Source organism: Puntigrus tetrazona, chromosome 21 (assembly GCF_018831695.1).
Source record: "Puntigrus tetrazona isolate hp1 chromosome 21, ASM1883169v1, whole genome shotgun sequence".
Classification (NCBI taxonomy): Eukaryota; Metazoa; Chordata; class Actinopteri; order Cypriniformes; family Cyprinidae; genus Puntigrus; species Puntigrus tetrazona.
In genome coordinates this window covers 5,676,064-5,694,542 of record NC_056719.1, presented here as the reverse complement: position 1 = coordinate 5,694,542, position 18,479 = coordinate 5,676,064, and the positions used below count along the sequence as shown (strand labels likewise).

Sequence of the window (18,479 nt, the reverse complement as noted above, 5' to 3'; positions counted from 1 at the left end):
TTACTCTGAGCTGTTCATGTCACTGGACTCTATGGCAACACAGTTTCTATGGCAACACTGTCAATGCCTAAATATAATGTCTGAATAAATCTGCTGTTGTCAATTTGTTATAATTATGAGTTCTACAATGGATGGGACATTTTTTACAAGCTAGAATTTTGTAATTATGGTAATTATTACATGGTGGGAATGTATCGGTGAAAATAGGTTGAAATAATAATTCCCTTTCTTTCGGTCATATTAGAGGTCACTATAGAAAATGGCACAACCTTTGAACTGTAACAAGGAATGGCAAAGACACAGACACGTGTGCAACTCAACTTGTGCAGAACATATGCCCTTTTTTGGTGGTGTTTTTTTTTTAATTAAATCAACCTTTGTGTCTATCTATTTTCTATTTACAAAAATATTAATAAATGTGTTAAATAGAGCTTGTGACTAACATCATGTTGAATCTGTGTTGGATGAACTGAAGCGCTACAGAACGCTTTGTTGCCAAGTCTGGGGGATGTTTTTTTATATCCGTGATAATGTATATCCGAGTCCTTAATAATGTGAGATTTAGCCATTGGAATGCAAATTTACAAATTTTAATTGAAACATGATTGGAATTGTTTTGGGCTAGTTTTCAGTAGCAATTGTCCAGGTTTTGTTGTAAACTTCAGTTAAGGCTGCCGATGCCTCTGTCCTGCGTGCATAGCTCATGTGCCTATTGGCGAAGGACGTGATAGAGAGGGTCCCTTCAGCTGATATGAGGACAGGGTTTTACAGCCCTTACTTCAAAGTACCCAAGAAAAGGCGGTGGGTAATGGCCAATCCTATACCTATGAGTTTTCAACCGAGCACTTAATAGGTTTCTGTTCAGAATGTTGATGCAGAGACGTATACAGGGTGCATCCGTTCTAGGGAATCATCAGCTGGGCGAAACCAGTGGGCCAACAGGACAGCTGGGCGGAACCAGTGGGCTAACAGGACAGCGGGACGGAACCAGCGGGCTAACAGGACGGCTGGGCGGAACCAGCAGGCTAACAGGACAGCTGAACGGGAATAGGAACTCTGGATACAGGGGAGGTGCCCAGTCTATGTCCAGATCGACATCGTCCAGCTCCTCTTGTAGATCCAGCAGCCCCAGGTGGATGATCAGCTCATCCTCAGCCGATGTGCAGTGGGCGGAGCTCCACTCCGTGCTCTCATTGCAGTCGGCTGTCTCCACCGTGGCGAACTCATGCACAAACTTTTGCCGGCTCACGCACCTGGTCTGTCGCAGACTGCGCCATCGGTGGGCACAGGCTTGGGCTCCGTGACACGGGGAGATGATGGGCTGGGTTCTGGATCTGGAGTGGGGCTGGTGTCGTTGTCCTCCAGCGCAACAGTCATAAGCGAATTGCAGGACACCAGCACCCACTCGATGTATGTGGTGATGCTCTCTCGAGTGCCGTTCCCGGACAGCTTCACTCGTGTGGAGTTGTCGAGTCCTCGAAAGTACAGTGAGCAGAGGAAGCTGTCCAGGTAGTGCGAGTTGTTCGCGAGGGCGAGGAAGTCCTTCGTATTAACCCTCGAGAGAGCGATCCTCCTGCTCCAGCAGGAGGATGAGGAAGTTGGGGTCATCATAAGGGGGATCCATAACAAAAAACAAAAGGGGAAATACGCTGCTTTACTTTTTAGGTCCGAACGTCCTGTCACAGTCGTGGTTTCGCGGGAGAGTGCACTCGAGAAGCGAAATAAACTGATTTAATCCAAAACAGGCAAAATAATAATAAATACAAACAGGCTGAACAAAAACCACGTAAGGACATCGTATAGACATTGTATGGATGTTCGGACAAACGGAATACAAACACACAGGACTTAAATACACCAGGTAATTAACTAAATTAAGACACGGCTAAAGACAATAATACAATTAACATGAAGGGAAGGTAGGGCACAGACAGCACGTGGCACGACACAAAAACAATAGCAAAAGAGTCCAGAGACGTGACAATGTTATTCATAGTAATGTCCTTTAAATCACATTAAATTATTATGTAGTACAACATAAGACAACATTAGTCAAATGTCAGTAAAACATTAGCTACTACAAACATTTAATTTCAAGCAATGCCTCAATTTTTTAAGAAAAAAAAAAAGAAAATGTACAATATTCATAGATGACAATGCAACTGAAAGTGGTGAGGTCTTGTTTGGTTTTACATTTAGTGATTTGTCATTAGGGAACTATATAGGGATCTACAGATATTCTAAAATTTCTTGGGATTAATTATGCGCTCATGGACAATACTTTGTAAAAATCCTTGACTTAAAAATTCTGTAGACATTTGTGTATACCCATTTTTGTCACTTCTGCTTCTGCTTCTGCTTTTGCTTCTGATTTCCATTTAAAATTTATTTATTTGATATGATCTTATGCAAAATATAGGGTTTATATGTTTAAGTTATGTTTGAGAATCTTTCTGGGGTAACCTGAACTATATATTGTGACGGGGTGAAGAATCACACAACAAGGAGAGCTCAAACAAAACCCCCAGAGGGTGGATTTTATTTACAAGCAGTGGTAAAACAGGTGATCCCAAACAAGTATCCCAAACTGTGTCCTGGTGCTGAGGTGCAGTCTCTCCTTCTCTCTCTCTCTCTTTGGGTGATGCAGTGGGTCTGTGCCATGAAAGGTGATGCTGATCGGTCATGCGCTGCTTTCTGGAGGGAACAAAAAAAGACAACAGTTACCATCAGCTTCTCTGGAGTCATAGCTCACCGACTGGTGTGCCTCGTGATGCTTATAAAACCGTCTTTGATGAAGTGCAGCTGTGAATGATCAGCCGGTATTGGGTGCAGCCAGGTGCTCCTTGTGTGTTTCCAGGGCGACGCTGATGATCCCTCAGGATGCTTGTCACACTAATATCTACAGTATATATATATTGTGACAGGAGGAGTCAACGACAGACACAGTGGGCGTGGCGTCGGGCCTCGGAGAGGCTTTTTATTGACAAAATAATACAAAATAAAGTGTCCAAGGGGGAAAGTGTCCAAATAAAAGGGGGATCTGGTGTCCTCGTCGTGCTACGGGTAAAGTGCAGGTTTAGGCCGTGTTCCAGGGGGGAAGGGTCCAGGTAAGGGCCGGAGTCCGGCGGTTACACGCGCTCCCCTTCTTCTGGTCCGGGGCGCGAGGGGCGGCGGCTTCTTCCGCGGCATCTCTATTGCTTCGTTGCTCCGGGCGGCAGAGTGGGATGAGCACTTCTCGGACGGCGGGGTGAGGTCCATCGCACACCCTTCCTGGACCCACGAGGAAACCAGCGTGCATGCACGGGGGAAGAGACCGGTCTCCCGAGGAGAGGCGTGTCCGGTACTTAACGGCGACGGTAACGAGGCTAAACTCACTCCCGGTGTGCCTCGTCACACACCGCCAGACCTGAACAATACCACGCCCCTCGTCTCGAACACACCCACTCCCGTCGGGAGCCTGGTGAAGGGCGGCGAATAAAGGACGGGGTGAAGATGACAGTAACAAGGAGGGGCAGCCAACTCGTCACAATATGTATATATACATATATATATATATATATATATATATATATATATATATATATATATATATATATATATATATATATATATATATATATATATATATATATATATATATATATATATATATATATATATATATATATGTATATATATATATATATATATATATATATATATATATATATATATATATATATATTGTTTTGGTTCTCAAATCGCCTGCACCTTCTACCTTAATTTGTTTATCCTCAGGTTAGGTAAAGTAAGTCGAGTCTGTCCTATCTCTCATGAGCATTTAATCATACTCACAAGACAGGTCATAGGAGACTTCTCTGTGGTCTGTTCTGCTCAGGTCTATAAATCTTTTGGCAGGCGAGCGTATTGCTTATAATAAGATATAGTTGTATTATATATAGGTTAAATACATTACAAATAATACCAAAGTCATATAATCTGCAAGCTCGTTTGCCGTTGTGGCGAGGCTGTCTGGCATCGGAGAAGCGTGTTGCAGAGGTGCAGCTTTAACTTCTGGCTCACTTCTAAGTGCAGCTCTCCTTTTTAGCCTACAGGTGCAAGTCAACACTTTTTGGGAAAGTTCCACACAGCCATCTTATCAGTCTGCTATTCTGCAGAGGTCTTTCTAAGATATCTTCTTCTCTGCGTTTGGAACTCAGCACTCAACGGTAACATTCCTATTCTTTAAAGTTCATACTAAAACATATTTTATCTCTGGCTATTACAGGCTGATCGGTCATACCTGCAACTCGTCAGGAGCTAGCTATATCAGCCACATGAGCTATATCAGCCAGATTGCCAGAAGACAAGCATTGATTCCATGAGACTTGACACTAACGCCTTTTCTCTTGTCCCTCTGACAGCAGTGTGTGACCGATTGGCCCACTCTCACAGCGCACCACACAGACCCACTGCACCACAAAGGTTAAAGGAGGAAGAGAGCACCGGGAGCACCCGGTTGACCCACTCTGTTGACTCTTATTTATTGTGATAAAACCACCCTCTGGGGTTTTTTGTTTTGAGCTCTCTTGCCGTGTGATTCTTCACTCCGTGACACTGGTGGAGAATGCAGGCAAAAGAGTGAAGAATCACGGGCAAATGAGATCATTTTTTCCCCTCATGTTTTTTCCTGGACAAGGCAGTTGGCAAGGCGCTCCTCCGCCAACATGGAGGAAGCCGCTCAGCAGGTCATCGAGGTCAGCATCCACCAGCAGCAGTTACTGGAGCCCTTTGCTACTCGCAAGGTCGAGACAGAGCAGGAACTTGTGGCTCTTCAGGCTGTTGCTGCCCAGTACGTTCCGTTACCTGACCCCCGGGCTGTAGCCACTAAGCTGATGCCGAAAATGACTGCCCACAATGATGTAAAAGCATATTTCAAGATGTTTAAAAAGACCACTACCGCAGAAGGGTGGCATGCCAGCAAGTGGGCACAAATCTGGCACCCCTTTTGTCAGGTGAAGCTCAGCGGACTTACTTCTCCCTCCTGCTCGAGTAGGCAGACAGATATGGGGACATGAAGAGGGAAATCCCAGTCTGTCAGCCACTTCTACGACCTGCCAGCCCATGCCCATGCCACTGAGCTCACCCGACTCACCCTGCACTGGGAGCTCACTTGGCCAGCTAAGTGGCGGAATGCTTAATGGTTGACCGGTTCCTGCAGGCCCTCCTGCATTCTCATCGGCAAGCTGTGTGCATGAGGAATCCCACCACCACCCTGGAACTCGTGGAGGCCATTGAGTTCAACACCGGGAGCCTGGGAAGCAAGTGTCTCTGTTTACCCGGAGGGTGGTTCAGGAGCTAAGTACACCAGAGGGCACCCAGTGACTGTACTTTAGGTGTTAGTATTATGGACTGTTTGTGTTATGTTTTTGCTGCCCATGTATTCTGTGTCCCAGTTTCTCTACATTCTATTTATTTTGTTTATGATCCCTTGTTTCTCCAGTTATCTTATTTCAGTCCCAGCTTTTGTGTTGTGTTCATCGGGTCTACCATTTATGTACATGTGTTTGTTTCTGTACCTATTGTTTGGATTTCCCCTGTGTTATGTGGAATAACTGATTTACTCATGCCTCCTGTGTGCTTCATAAACAGTGTTACAGAAGACCTGAAGAAACACAATTACCTCTGTGTCTATCCCTCCCCGTTTTTATTTTTTGTGTTACCTGGGATTTTTTTCTCCATTGTGCCCCATATATCCTCTCATTCACCCTGAATTCTTTCTCCTTTTGCTGAAGCAGGGAGACAAATCTTTCAAGACCAGACAAGCGCCTTTGTCCAAGATGGTCCTTGAGAGGAGTTTACCTCCTTCATAGAGTGGACTCACCATCTGCCCCGAGGATGATCTTGCCAGATCCACTCATGACCTAGAGCCCTCCATGGTGAGGAACATCAGCCAGAGTCCTCCGTTGTCAGAGAGCCCAATCTCACAGTTATCGACAACCCAGTGCAAAGCCGAGCGACAGAGTGGAGGATCGCCCTAAAACTAAAAGCTCAACCCATCAGCCCAGGTGCAAAAACCACTGACAGTCCCGGCTCCAACCACTGCACCACAGCTGAGGGTGAGCTAATTGTATATCTGGCACTGCTGGACTTGGTGACCTAATTGCCTGGGAAATAGATATAGAGTATTTTCCCCTCATCTCTCTCCTTCGTCTCCACTGGTCCTGTTCACTCCTGCTTCATCTCCTGCCCCCACGTCCAGCTCCCATTTCTTAGTCCAACAGGCAGAGATGGGTGACAGTGGAGGTGAGGGAGCTAGAAGCCAAAGTGGAGCCGCTGGATCTACAGTCTACTCCACTCTCCCGGGCTCTCACCATCCATGGCTAGCTTTTGCTTACTCATGGCGCATGTTGCTGGCTCTCACACCTGGTCTGACAGCACCACTGATCAAAAAAAGAACAAAATTTTAAATTGAGCTGGATAATGACACTGTTGTCTATCATAGGGCTGCCTTTAATATTCCTCACACAAATCACAACGACAATGATATACAAACTATATATTAACACAGTACATTCTGTTTACAGTAGGGTTATGTTGGTAATCTGTTACTTAAAAACTAATTTAACCCTGAAAATAAACAAACATTTGGAAATTTTAGTAATTGAAATCTAATAAATGTAAACTATGTTACTAACAAAATGAGCTAGTTTGTGATATATCTTTTCCAGTGGTAACATGAATCAACTGGCTTCAAATGTAAAAGCTATACATTTTCAATAATTTTATGAACTTATATAAATGTTGATGTCTAAATACAGCATATATTTGGCACAGTTTTAACCAGGATGATTAAAACTTGGATTAAAACCCATGGCACTACATGACAAAAAAAAGTAAAAAGACAGACATGCAGGAGACATGTAAAATAACATAAAAAATGTGTAATAGTGATAGTCTAAAGGGTGGCATATGGTCACATACCTATTGTATTGCATCACTGTTAAAATGATAAATTCACACAGAATAGAGCTGCACATAAAAGAGCACAGTCCAAATCAGACTGAAATTTTTATGTAAAATCCTGAGGCTCAAAAAATCCCATTTCTATGTTCATTAAATATATATATATATATATATATATATATATATATATATATATATATATATATATATATATATATATATATATATATATATTCATGACTTTTCAATACTTAATATACTTAATAAAATTTTAGGCATTTAAATGTACAGTGTTCCAAAATGATAATCATGCAGCTTAAAGAATTTATCTTTTGCTGTGCTGTGTGGTCATACATCATACCATGCATGACAAAATGACACTCTTTCTCACATTGTCACATTCATAGCTAAAAACCAAACTTATTTTGCAATGGACCAATTCTTCTATATAATTACATTTAGATTTTTGGAAAAACATTTACTCTTGATGCAACATATGAACCAAAAACCCTTTTGCGCACTGCTCTAATATTTAACCCATAGATTAGAGGATTGAAAACAGGTGGAACTATCAACAGTTCTAGAGCCAAAAAATTACGCAAACTCTCTGGAATATCGTTTACACCATATCTACTATACATAACATCGAAAAGCAAAGCAAAAGTAAAATTTATTAGTGATAATATGTGTGGTAGACATGTTTGCCAAAATTTCCTCCTGCTTTCTAAACACAATTTACATGCAGAGATCAGTTTAATGTAAGTCACTATGATAAAAACTATAAGGATAGAAAATATAACAGTATTGACATATCCAAAGACATTGTTAACAAAACTTGATAGACAAGACAGTTTTACAATTGACCAGTTGTCACAGTATAATTTGTCAATGTGATATTTACAAAAGGGCCTCAGGCTTGATAAAAGGGTTGGTGCAGCTGACAAGGAGTTAGGAACAATCCATGAGAACAGAATCAGTTTCACAATGGTAATTTTAGTTAGTTTAGAATGATACTCTAAAGGTTTGCATATGGCTACATATCTATCATAAGCCATCACTGTTAATATTGTGATCTCAGAAAGTAAAGAGCTGTAGATAACATAGGTTTGTAAAGTACACATGTGAGAGGAGATTACGTATGAATCCAATATTAAATCAGACAGAATTTTAGGGTAGAATCCTGAGGTTCCATAAACCCCATTTACACACAGATGACCTAGAAATATGTACATTGGTTCATGAAGAGCTTTTTCCGTGATGATAACCATTACAAGACGAATATTAATTGACAATATAAGGAGATATAAGGCAAGAAAACAAGTAAAATATACATGTCTATATAATTTAGTTTCTTTTGGCATCATAAGGGTCAGTATCACAGGATATGACATGTTATCCATGATGGTATGGGTAACCCTCAAAACATATGACAGTAGAAACAAATGACAGTAGAATACAAAATGGCATGCAAAACAATATTAATAAAAGTTACAGTTTAACAGTTAAAACAGTTTACATCTGATTACTTCTCAGTATCCACTGTTGGCTGCTGGAATGACAGTGAGAGTCTCACAAATACAGAGATGCAGAGCTGGTTGTGATCTCAACTGACTGAATGTTGGTTTGTATTTATAAACCTTTTATCATTAGGGATGTCCTGAAATCTCTTGAGGGTAGTTATTTGCTCATGTAAAAAAACAATTGTGTAGTCAGCGTAGTCAGATTTGAACTATTAATATGTTTACAGGAAAATGAGAAAAGCACAAATGTCAGGGTGTAATGAATGAGAGGTCTGAGGCGTGCAGATCCATTCGCAGGCTTTTATTGGCTGAAGGCATAGTCGAAGCAGGCAGACGTCAAAACACAGCAAACAGGAGTATAAGAGGCAAGGCAACACCAGAATCCAAAAAACAGGCAGAGGTCGGGTCAGGCAGCAAAAAAATCAAAGAATCAAATGACAGGCAGGGTCAAAACCAAAGAATCTATGACAAGGGAAACACAAGGCTAGGCTAACTAGAAACAAACAAACAAACAAACAAACAAACAATGCAACCTGCAAGTGAGGGGCCTGCTTAAGAATTTATAGTCTTAAAACAGGAAGTAGCAGCAGAGGTAAGGGCTCCCTCTGCTGGCTTGGTGACATAGCCCCCCTCCTACGAGTGACTCCTTGTGCTCAACAAAACAAAAAACAAAACAAAACGGGAGCTTGGGAGGAGTGTCACGTTGCTTTTCGCGGCTCAAAATAAACTTAAATGGATTTAATCTCAAAATGGTAAAATAAAGATAGCACATGACACGAGGCTCAAAATAAACTTAAATGGATTTAATCTCAAAATGGTAAAATAAAGATACAAAAAGGCAGGCAGGTAGAACAGGCAGGCAGGATAAACACAGGGATAGACATCAGGTAAGGACCTCGACGCTCGGAACAAACAGAACTCAAAACACAGGACTTAAATACACAGGGTAATTGACTAAATTAATACGACACAGCTGCAGACAATAATACAATTAACATGGAGGGAAGGCAGGGCACAGGGAGCACATGGCACGAGACAAAAACAAACAAAGAGTCCAGAGAACGTGACATTACCCCCCCCTCCCGGAAGGTGCGTCCTCGCACCTAAAGGGTAACAAACAAAAACCAAAATGACTAGGATTTGGGGATACCGGGTCTTGGGAGGAGGTTCTGGTGGAGGACGGATCGCCAGGATGGGGCAGGCAGAAGGCAGAAGGGTCCAAGGAGGTGTAGATGGAGGGAGGAGCCAGGAAGGAGACAGGAGGAGTCCGGAGCAGGAGGAGATCCAGAGCCCAGCTATGGTGGTCCAAGGTGGAGCCGACGGAGGGAGGAGCCAGGAAGGAGACAGGAGGAGTCCGGAGCAGGAGGAGATCCAGAGCCCAGCTATGGTGGTCCAAGGTGGAGCCGACGGAGGGAGGAGCCATGGAGGAGGAGCGGCCATCGACTCCATGGGGCCGACCGACGGCGGCGGAGCAGGTGGTGGAGGAGACTGAGGCGGAGACGGAGAGCCGAAGAGCCAGGGTGACGTCGAGGCGCTGGAGGTCCAAGGCGACGCCGCAGGCTTCGGCGACTGACGCAGAGACGGGGGACGGGAAGGACGCGGATGATCAGCTCATCCTCAGCCGATGTGCAGTGGGCGGAGCTCCACTCCGCGCTCTCCCTACAGACGGTTGACTCCATCGCGGTGAAAACCGTTGCTGGCTCGCCCACCTGGTCTGACGTATACGGCTCGGGTCCTGTTACACTCCACGGCTCTGTCGCTCTCTCTGGCGATGGGTCCGTGGTCGCGCTCGACTCCGCCCCCGTGTCAGCGGTGGGCTCAGGCTGGGGCTCGACCTTGCGGTGAAGGGATGAGTTGGGCTCTGGATCTGGAGTGGGGCTGGTGTCGTTGTCCTCAGGCGCAACCATCATCAACGATTTGCACGACACCAGCACCCACTCGACGTACACGGCGAGGCTCTCTCGAGGACCGCTCCCGGACAGCTGCGCTTGGCTGGAGGTGTTAAGTCCTCGGAAATAGATTCCGCACAGAAAGCTGTCCGGGTAGCGGGAGTCGTTGGCCAGTTCGAGGAATAGTTCGGTATAGTCCTCGAGAGAGCAATCCCCCTGCTCCAGCAGGCGGATGAGGAAGTTTGGGTCTTTAAACTGGGCAAACATGGCAAACAAAAAAACAAAAAATAAGGGGGAAAATACGCCGCTATTTACTTTTTTGGAGGTTCCGAGCGTTCTGTCACGGTTGCGCTTTCGCGGGACGGAGGACACGAGGCTCAAAATAAACTTAAATGGATTTAATCTCAAAATGGTAAAATAAAGATACAAAAAGGCAGGCAGGTAGAACAGGCAGGCAGGATAAACACAGGGATAGACATCAGGTAAGGACCTCGACGCTCGGAACAAACAGAACTCAAAACACAGGACTTAAATACACAGGGTAATTGACTAAATTAATACGACACAGCTGCAGACAATAATACAATTAACATGGAGGGAAGGCAGGGCACAGGGAGCACATGGCACGAGACAAAAACAAACAAAGAGTCCAGAGAACATGACAAGGAGGTTCCGGTGGAGGACAGGACCCCAGGAGGGGGTAAGCAGAAGGAGTCCAGGGAGGTGCAGACGGAAGGAGGAGCCAGGGAGGAGACAAAAGGGGTCCGGAGCAAGAGGAGATCCAGAGCCTAGCCATGATGGTCCACTGTGGAGCCGACGGAGGGAGGAGCCATGGAGGAGAAGCGGCCATTGACTCCATGGGACCGACGGACGGAGCCGGAGGGACGATGGAGCCTTGTGGAGCTGGTGGCCTGATGGAGCATTGTGGAGAGGAGGGAGCTAGGAGCATAGGGGGAGCCAACGGGTCTATGAGCCGAAGTGGAGTCCGGGACTCGGAGGCGGGACGGTGAGGCGAGGAATCCTTCACCCGCGGCGGCGATGGAGACTGACAGACTCGTGGCGAGCACCCGATGGTGAGTTGAGGATGAGCGCAGGGGCTGCTGTGATCCATTGACGGCGTGTGGCAAGGGTTGGAGGGTGGCTTAACTTGAGGCAGCGCACGAGGCGCGGGCACTGGGAGTAGCGCACGAGGCGCGGGCACTGGGCGTAGCGCACGTCGCGCGGGCACTGGGCGTAGCGCACGTCGCGCGGGCACTGGGCGTAGCGCACGTCGCGCGGGCACTGGGCGTAGCGCACGTCGCGCGGGCACTGGGCGTAAGCGCACGCGCGGGCACTGGGCGTGGCGCCGCGTCGCGCGGCACTGGGTAAGCGCCGCGCGCGGCACTGGGCGTAGCGCACGTCGCGGGGCACTGGGCGTAAGCGCCGCGTCGCGGCGCACTGGGCGAGCGCACGCCGCGCGCGGGCACTGGGCGTAGCGCACGTCGCGCGGGCACTGGGCGTAGCGCACGTGATGCAGGGCAGGCCATCTTAGGCAGAGGCTCTGGGAAGGTGGCCATCTTGGGCAGCAGCTTTGGGAAGGCGGCCATCTTGGGCAGCGGCTCTGGGAAGGGGCTCAGGGAAGGCAGCCATCTTGAGCAGTGGCTCTGAGAAAGCGGCCATTAAAGGAGTCGATGAGGTGTCCTTTTGCTCCGCTATACCCAGCGTGAATGCTGACCCCACAGTCACTAAAGCAAACTCCACAAACTGTGCAAGTGACCCACGTGGACCACAAGTTGTGTTTTGAGTGGCTGATTTATTCCCTCACAAAAGAGCTCAATCAACAAACAGTCCGGTAAGTCTGAGAGGTAAGCCAGGTCCAGATATTCTGGGGTATAGTCCTCAAGTGTTCGGGTGCCCTGCTTGAAGGTTAGTAAAGATATTGCGAGGCGCCTACCTGGCCATGGATCGGGTGAAAAGTCGCTGGATCCTGGTTTGAGGTTGCATTCTGTAATGAATGAGAGGTCTGAGGCGTGCGGATCCATTAGCAGGCTTTTATTGGCTGAAGGCATAGTCAAAGCAGGCAGACGTCGAAACACAGCAAACAGGAGTGTAAGAGGCAAGGCAACAACAAAATCCAAAAAATAGGCAGAGGTCGGGTCAGGCAGCAAACAATCAAAGAATCAAAAGACAGGCAGGGTCAAAACCAAAGAATCTATGACAAGGGAAACACAAGGCTAGGCTAACTAGAAACAAACAAACAATGCAACCTGCAGGTGAGGGGCCTGATTCAGAATTTATAGTCTTAAAACAGGAAGTAGCAGCAGAGGGAGTGATCACAGATCATCCAGAGGTAAGGGCTCCCTCTGCTGGCTTGGTGACACAGGGCATGTCACATTGGCTTATATGATTTTTGATATGCTGTACATGATTTTGAAATAATGTTACAGAATATGTACAAAAATTCTGGAGCTGTCAGAGTATTGCCTGTACTTTCAGGCATTTTCCATAGTTTTTGCATTCAGGGTCATCACTGATTGGATTAGAACAAAACGTAAACTGAATTAATCTGGATCTTGACACTGTGGTGTTTTGTAGAGCCTTTAATATTCCTCATATTTAATGATACTGTTACACCGTTACTTCCCTCGTCAGCCGATCCCGCCAGCTGTTCACAATCCTGATCCCCTCAATACTAATCACCCGCACCTTCAGCCACTGTCAGCCACAATCACCCCTGTCCCTTTAAAACCTGCTCATTTCATTCAGTCAGTGGCTGATCTCGATGTTGCATACGACCAGTTCTGATCATATCACTGCCTGCCTGCCTGCTCTGCCGGCTTGACCATAAGACTTCTCTGTGATTACGATCTTCAGCTAAGGAAAGAACTATTGACTTTCTACTTTTAAGTATATTTTCAGTTCCTTTGAGTTTCGTCTGACGACTGAATCCCTCGTCCTGCTTGTCCTGGAGGACACAACCTTGGACGTGGTGTTGGGTCGTCCCAGGCACAAATGACATCAGCCTATAGTGAATTGGAGGACAGGAGAAATACTGAGGTGGCAGCAGGCCTCTCACCAGCAGTCCCAGAGAGAAAGGCCATGGAGACATACGTGAGTGAAGCCCTACAACAGTGTTTAATTTGACCATCTAACTCCCCTGCCACATCCAGTTTTTTCTTCGTGGACAAAAAGGATTGAGGGCTAAGGCTGTGTATTGATTATCGAGCACTAAATGACCAGACTGTTTTACTTAACTGTCGACTTTCTACTTTGAAGTATATTTTCAGTTCCTTTGAGTTTCGTCTGATGGCTGAATGCCGCATTATGCCTTGTTTCATTAATCTGACTTCTTTGATTGTATTCAGAGTTTGTCTCATTGATCAGAGCCTGACAGATACACAAACTACAATATTAACATAGGCAGTAAATTCGGTCAAATTCAGTAGGGTCATATTAGGAGTCTGTTATGTAAAATCCAAAAAAAATATTCAAAAGCATTTACGATTTGATAATATTTCTATGCTACTATTCACTCAAGCCAGTTTGTGATAGATTATGTTTTGCTGTGGTACCATTATCTGGCTTCATGATTTTATGTTTAAAAACGCTTATGTATAAATAAATCATGCATTTGGCGCATTGCAATGGCACTTCGTGAACAAAAGAAAAAAAGTGACAAGTTTCACAACCTTTCTGATGAGAGCAGGTCACTGAACAGCATAGACAAAGCAGAAGGCATGTAAAATGACAAGAAAAATCTCTAATATCTATCACACTGTTAAAAGTGTAAATTCACAAAGAAAAGAGCTGTGCATACAGAGAGAGGAGATAATGTATGAATCGAATATTAAATCATACTGAAATTTAGGGTAAAAATCCTGAGGTTACATTACACACAGATGAAAATTACAATAATAAATCTAAATATATTTTTTAATGTAGGTTTGAAAACTCTACACATAATATATTTAACAAAATGTTAGCCATTCACAGTACATGTACAATGTTCCAAGATAATTGTACAACTTGATGAACTGGATCAGATGCACTTGATAACATGCTAACATAACATGTGTTCATTAGATTAATTAACTTTTTTATACTAGAATCACACCATACATATGTTTGTTTATCACACTCATTCTCACAGTTTGACACAATTCATTGCTACAGTGTCAAACTAGTGTTTTGTACCTACATAACTATGTTTTGTAAAACATTTACCCCTCATGCAACACAAAGTGAAAACTCTTTTGCGCACTGCTCTGATATTTAACCCATAGATCAGAGGATTGAACACAGGTGGAACTATCACCAGTTCAAGAGCCAAAAAATTTCGCAAACTCTCTGAAATATCATTTGCACCATACCTACTATACATAATATCAAAAAGCATAGCAATAGTGAAATTTATCAGTGAAAATATATGTGGCAAACATGTTTGCCAGAATTTTCTTCTGTTTTCTAAAGATGCTTTACATGCAGATATCAGTTTAATGTAAGACACAATAATAAAAAATATAAAGCTTAAAAATAAAACAACTATGGAATGTCCAATGACATTATTAACAAAAGATGATGCACAAGACAGTTTTACAACTGACCAGTTGTCACAATATAATTTGTCAATGTGATATTTACAAAAGGGTCTCAATTTTGCTAACAGGACACATATAGCTGTGAGGGAGTTAGAAACCATCCATGAAAACAGAATTAATTTCACACAGGTGTTTTTAGTTAATTTGGAATGATACTCTAAAGGTTTGCATATGGCTATGTATCTATCATAAGCCATCACTGTTAATATTGTGATCTCAGAAAGTAATGAACTGTAGATAACAAAGGATTGTAAAGTACACATGGGAGAGGAGATCACATATGAATCCAATATTAAATCAGACAGAATTTTAGGGTAGAATCCTGAAGCGCCATAAACTCCATTTATGCACATTTGACACAAGAATATGTACATTGGTTCATGAAGAGCTTTCTCTATTATAACGACCATAACAATATATATATTAATTGTCAATATAAGTAGATATAAGGCAAAAAAGCAAATAATATATACATGTCTATATGATTTAGTTTCTTTTGGCACCATAAGAGTCAGTATGACAGGATAAGACGTGTTATCCATGGTAGGCCTACGGTTCTTCTATGAAATCACATGAAATGAACAAACAGTGTACAGTACAACCAAATGTAACACAACAGGTCACTTAAACATCGTAACTAAAACAGGCATTTCATGACGCTTAAATTATTGTTGCATAAAGAAAAAAAGAAGCCACCGTCAGGAAAATAAATAAATAGGTCCAAATAAATAATTAAATGTACACTATCCACAGCTGAAAGTACCAAGGTCTTGTTTGCTTGTTTTGCTTTTTGCTTTTGTTACTGGCTAATATTTACTGTCATCGGTGAAATATATAAGAGACAAACTAAGTGTCTTGGGATGAAGTAGAAGTTTAACGCAGACAGGTCCCTCCCATGATAATTTGATTGACAGTAGCTTTTCAGCACAGACTGAACTGAAGTCTTACCTTACACCCTGTTTACACTGGACACGAGAAAGAGACTGCTGAAAATCATTTGAAAATTGTTTCAATATGTCATAAATAAAACAAAATAAAAAAATTTAAATGAAAAAAATAAATAAATAATAAAATTAGTTTTCTGTCAGGAATTTGTTGCATGTTGTGACCTTTCGATTGTAAGACTATATGTACCATAATAAGGTTACTTGGGTTACACACTTGGGTTAACTTAATCCCACCAGGCATCGGACATTGATTAGTTAGTTAATTAGTTTCCATCCATGTCTGTTCAGCTAATTTCAGTTCTTTATACAAAATGTCCTGGAAAACATTTATTCTCATGTCTCAAGAGATTTAGCAGATTTCCAGTGTTCACAGTATGGACTCTGGATGAAAACACAAACCATTATGCACTATAGGAGCAAAACGGTGAAATCTAGATTTTTTAATTCATGTTTGTGGTCTTTCACATTTTGAAAATCTTATAAGATTAAAAAAAAATTGTGTGTACCCAGCCTTCCTCATGAAGTAAGATCAGAGTGATCGAAAAACTTAATTTGTCATTGGTTCATGTGATTTCTACGTTAACAGCACAAGCTTCGAAACCCGGTTTATTCTGGTTTGCCCATTTATTCTTGATACAAGCTCTGAAGCTTAGATTCAATTGTCACATCACTATGAATAGTGAATGATGAAAAACAATATGTGAAACCAGAGTTAATTATTTGAATGCTTGACTTTAGTGGTTTGAATATATTCAGTGTGTTTCATCTGATTAAAAATATCTGCATTTATTATTTACCCTTGTTTACTACATGTGTTTATAAGATTTATTATATTTATAATTTTTTTGTACAAAGACTGTGGAAATAAGGAAAGATTTAGTAGCAGACTGACTTTGTGAATTATAAAGATAAAATGTTCAAGTTCTTTTATAATTTAAAGTACATTTATACTAAATTTATACTTTTGTTCTATCTGGCAAAAAGAAGGATAAATTCTACAAACAATAACAATGTTAAGATAAAAAAAGGCATCTAGGGTAGGGGAAAATCATGTTTTTGAGTAATTTTTATTTTATGTTTAAGCAAATCTCTTTTAGTAATATTTTAGTCATAAAATACAAATAAAAATATATACATATATTTCAATTTACATATGTATCGCACTATTAATATGCTTATGAAAATGCCTATTTTTTCCACATTTTGTAATTTTTTTCATTTATAAAAGCCAAATTTCCCAAAAACCTTTTTAGCTTGTCTGTTTCCCAATAGTAAAGAAAATAATTATGTTTTACATCGTTTTGGTGTATGTGAAACATTCACTCTTGCTGCACCACATAAATTAAAGGCTCTTATGCGCACTGCTCTGATATTTAACCCATAGATCAGAGGATTGAACACAGGTGGGACTATAAGCAGTTCAAGAGTAGGATGTCATCTTGTACGATGACACACACTTCGGCAGATGGAGACACTTGGAGAACTAGGAGGGACACAGGAGGTAAATAACTGATAAAATAAGCATTTTAATAAGCAACACAATGATAGTGAGTCCAATTCTTAGGTATGGGATCAGACAAGTGCTGAGGGGTGTGTGCTTTTTTTCTAGTGCTGATTGGATGAGTGAGAGGTGTAGGTGCTTAAAACTCAGTGAAAGTGATCGTTGTGATTGGTTGGTGGCAGTTGGTGGAGTCCAGGGAGGTGCAGACGGAGGGAGGAGCCAGGGAGGAGACAGAAGGGGTACGGAGCAGGAGGAGATCCAGAGCCCAGCCATTATGGTCCACGGTGGAGCCGACGGAGGGAGGAGCCATGGAGGAGGAACGAGAAGGACGCGGTGGAGCCAGAGTGACAGAGAACTGAGGTGGAGCCGGAGGGAAGGAGGAGCCTGACAGAGCCAGAGGGATGGAGGGACAAGGCGAAGCTGGAGAAGAGGAATCCTGAGGCGACGGATGGTCGATGACCGACCAAGGCGGACCCGGAGGGACGATGGAGCTTTGTGGAGCTGGTGGCCTGATGGACCACTGTGGAGAGGAGGGAGCTAGGAGCCTAGCGGGAGCCAACGGGTCTACGAGCCGATGTGGAGTCCGGGACTCGGAGGCGGGACGGTGAGGCGAGGAATCCTTCACCCACGGCGCGATGGAGACTGGCAGACGAGCACCCGATGGTGAGTTGAGGATGAGCGCAGGGGCTGCTGGGATCCATTGACGGCGTGTGGCAAGGGTTGGAGGGTGGCTTAACTTGAGGGGGCGCACGTCGCGCGGGCACTGGAGGGAGCGCACGTCGCGCGGGCACTGGAGGAGCGCCGCGCCGCGCGGCACTGGAGGGAGCGCACGTCGCGCGGGCACTGGAGGGAGCGCACGTCGCGCGGGCACTGGAGGGAGCGCACGTCGCGCGGGCACTGGAGGGAGCGCACGTCGCGCGGGCACTGGAGGGAGCGCACGTCGCGCGGGCACTGGGCCATCTTGGGAAGCGGCGCAGGGCAGGCGGCCATCTTGGGAAGGCGGCCATCTTAGGCAGAGGCTCTGGGAAGGCGGCCAACTTGGGCTGCGGCTTTGGGAAGGTGGCCATCTTGGGCAGTGGCTCTGGGAAGGTGGCCATCTT

At 44.0% G+C, this 18,479-nt stretch overlaps 2 protein-coding genes across 2 annotated transcripts; both read right to left on the bottom strand.

Annotated features, from left to right (window-relative positions):
- Positions 1-7,403: 7,403 nt before the first annotated feature.
- On the bottom strand, positions 7,404-8,345 carry LOC122326975 (olfactory receptor 52E8-like). Its single transcript, XM_043222202.1, has one exon. It carries the CDS (start codon positions 8,343-8,345, stop codon positions 7,404-7,406), a length of 942 nt encoding a protein of 313 aa, XP_043078137.1.
- A 129-nt stretch (positions 8,346-8,474) lies between these two features.
- On the bottom strand, positions 8,475-15,473 carry LOC122326974 (olfactory receptor 52D1-like). Its single transcript, XM_043222201.1, has 3 exons — positions 14,558-15,473; positions 11,219-11,527; positions 8,475-8,494 (listed from the first exon to the last, which is right to left on the bottom strand). Exons 1-3 carry the CDS (start codon positions 15,471-15,473, stop codon positions 8,475-8,477), a joined length of 1,245 nt encoding a protein of 414 aa, XP_043078136.1.
- Between the last annotated feature and the right edge of the window lie 3,006 nt (positions 15,474-18,479).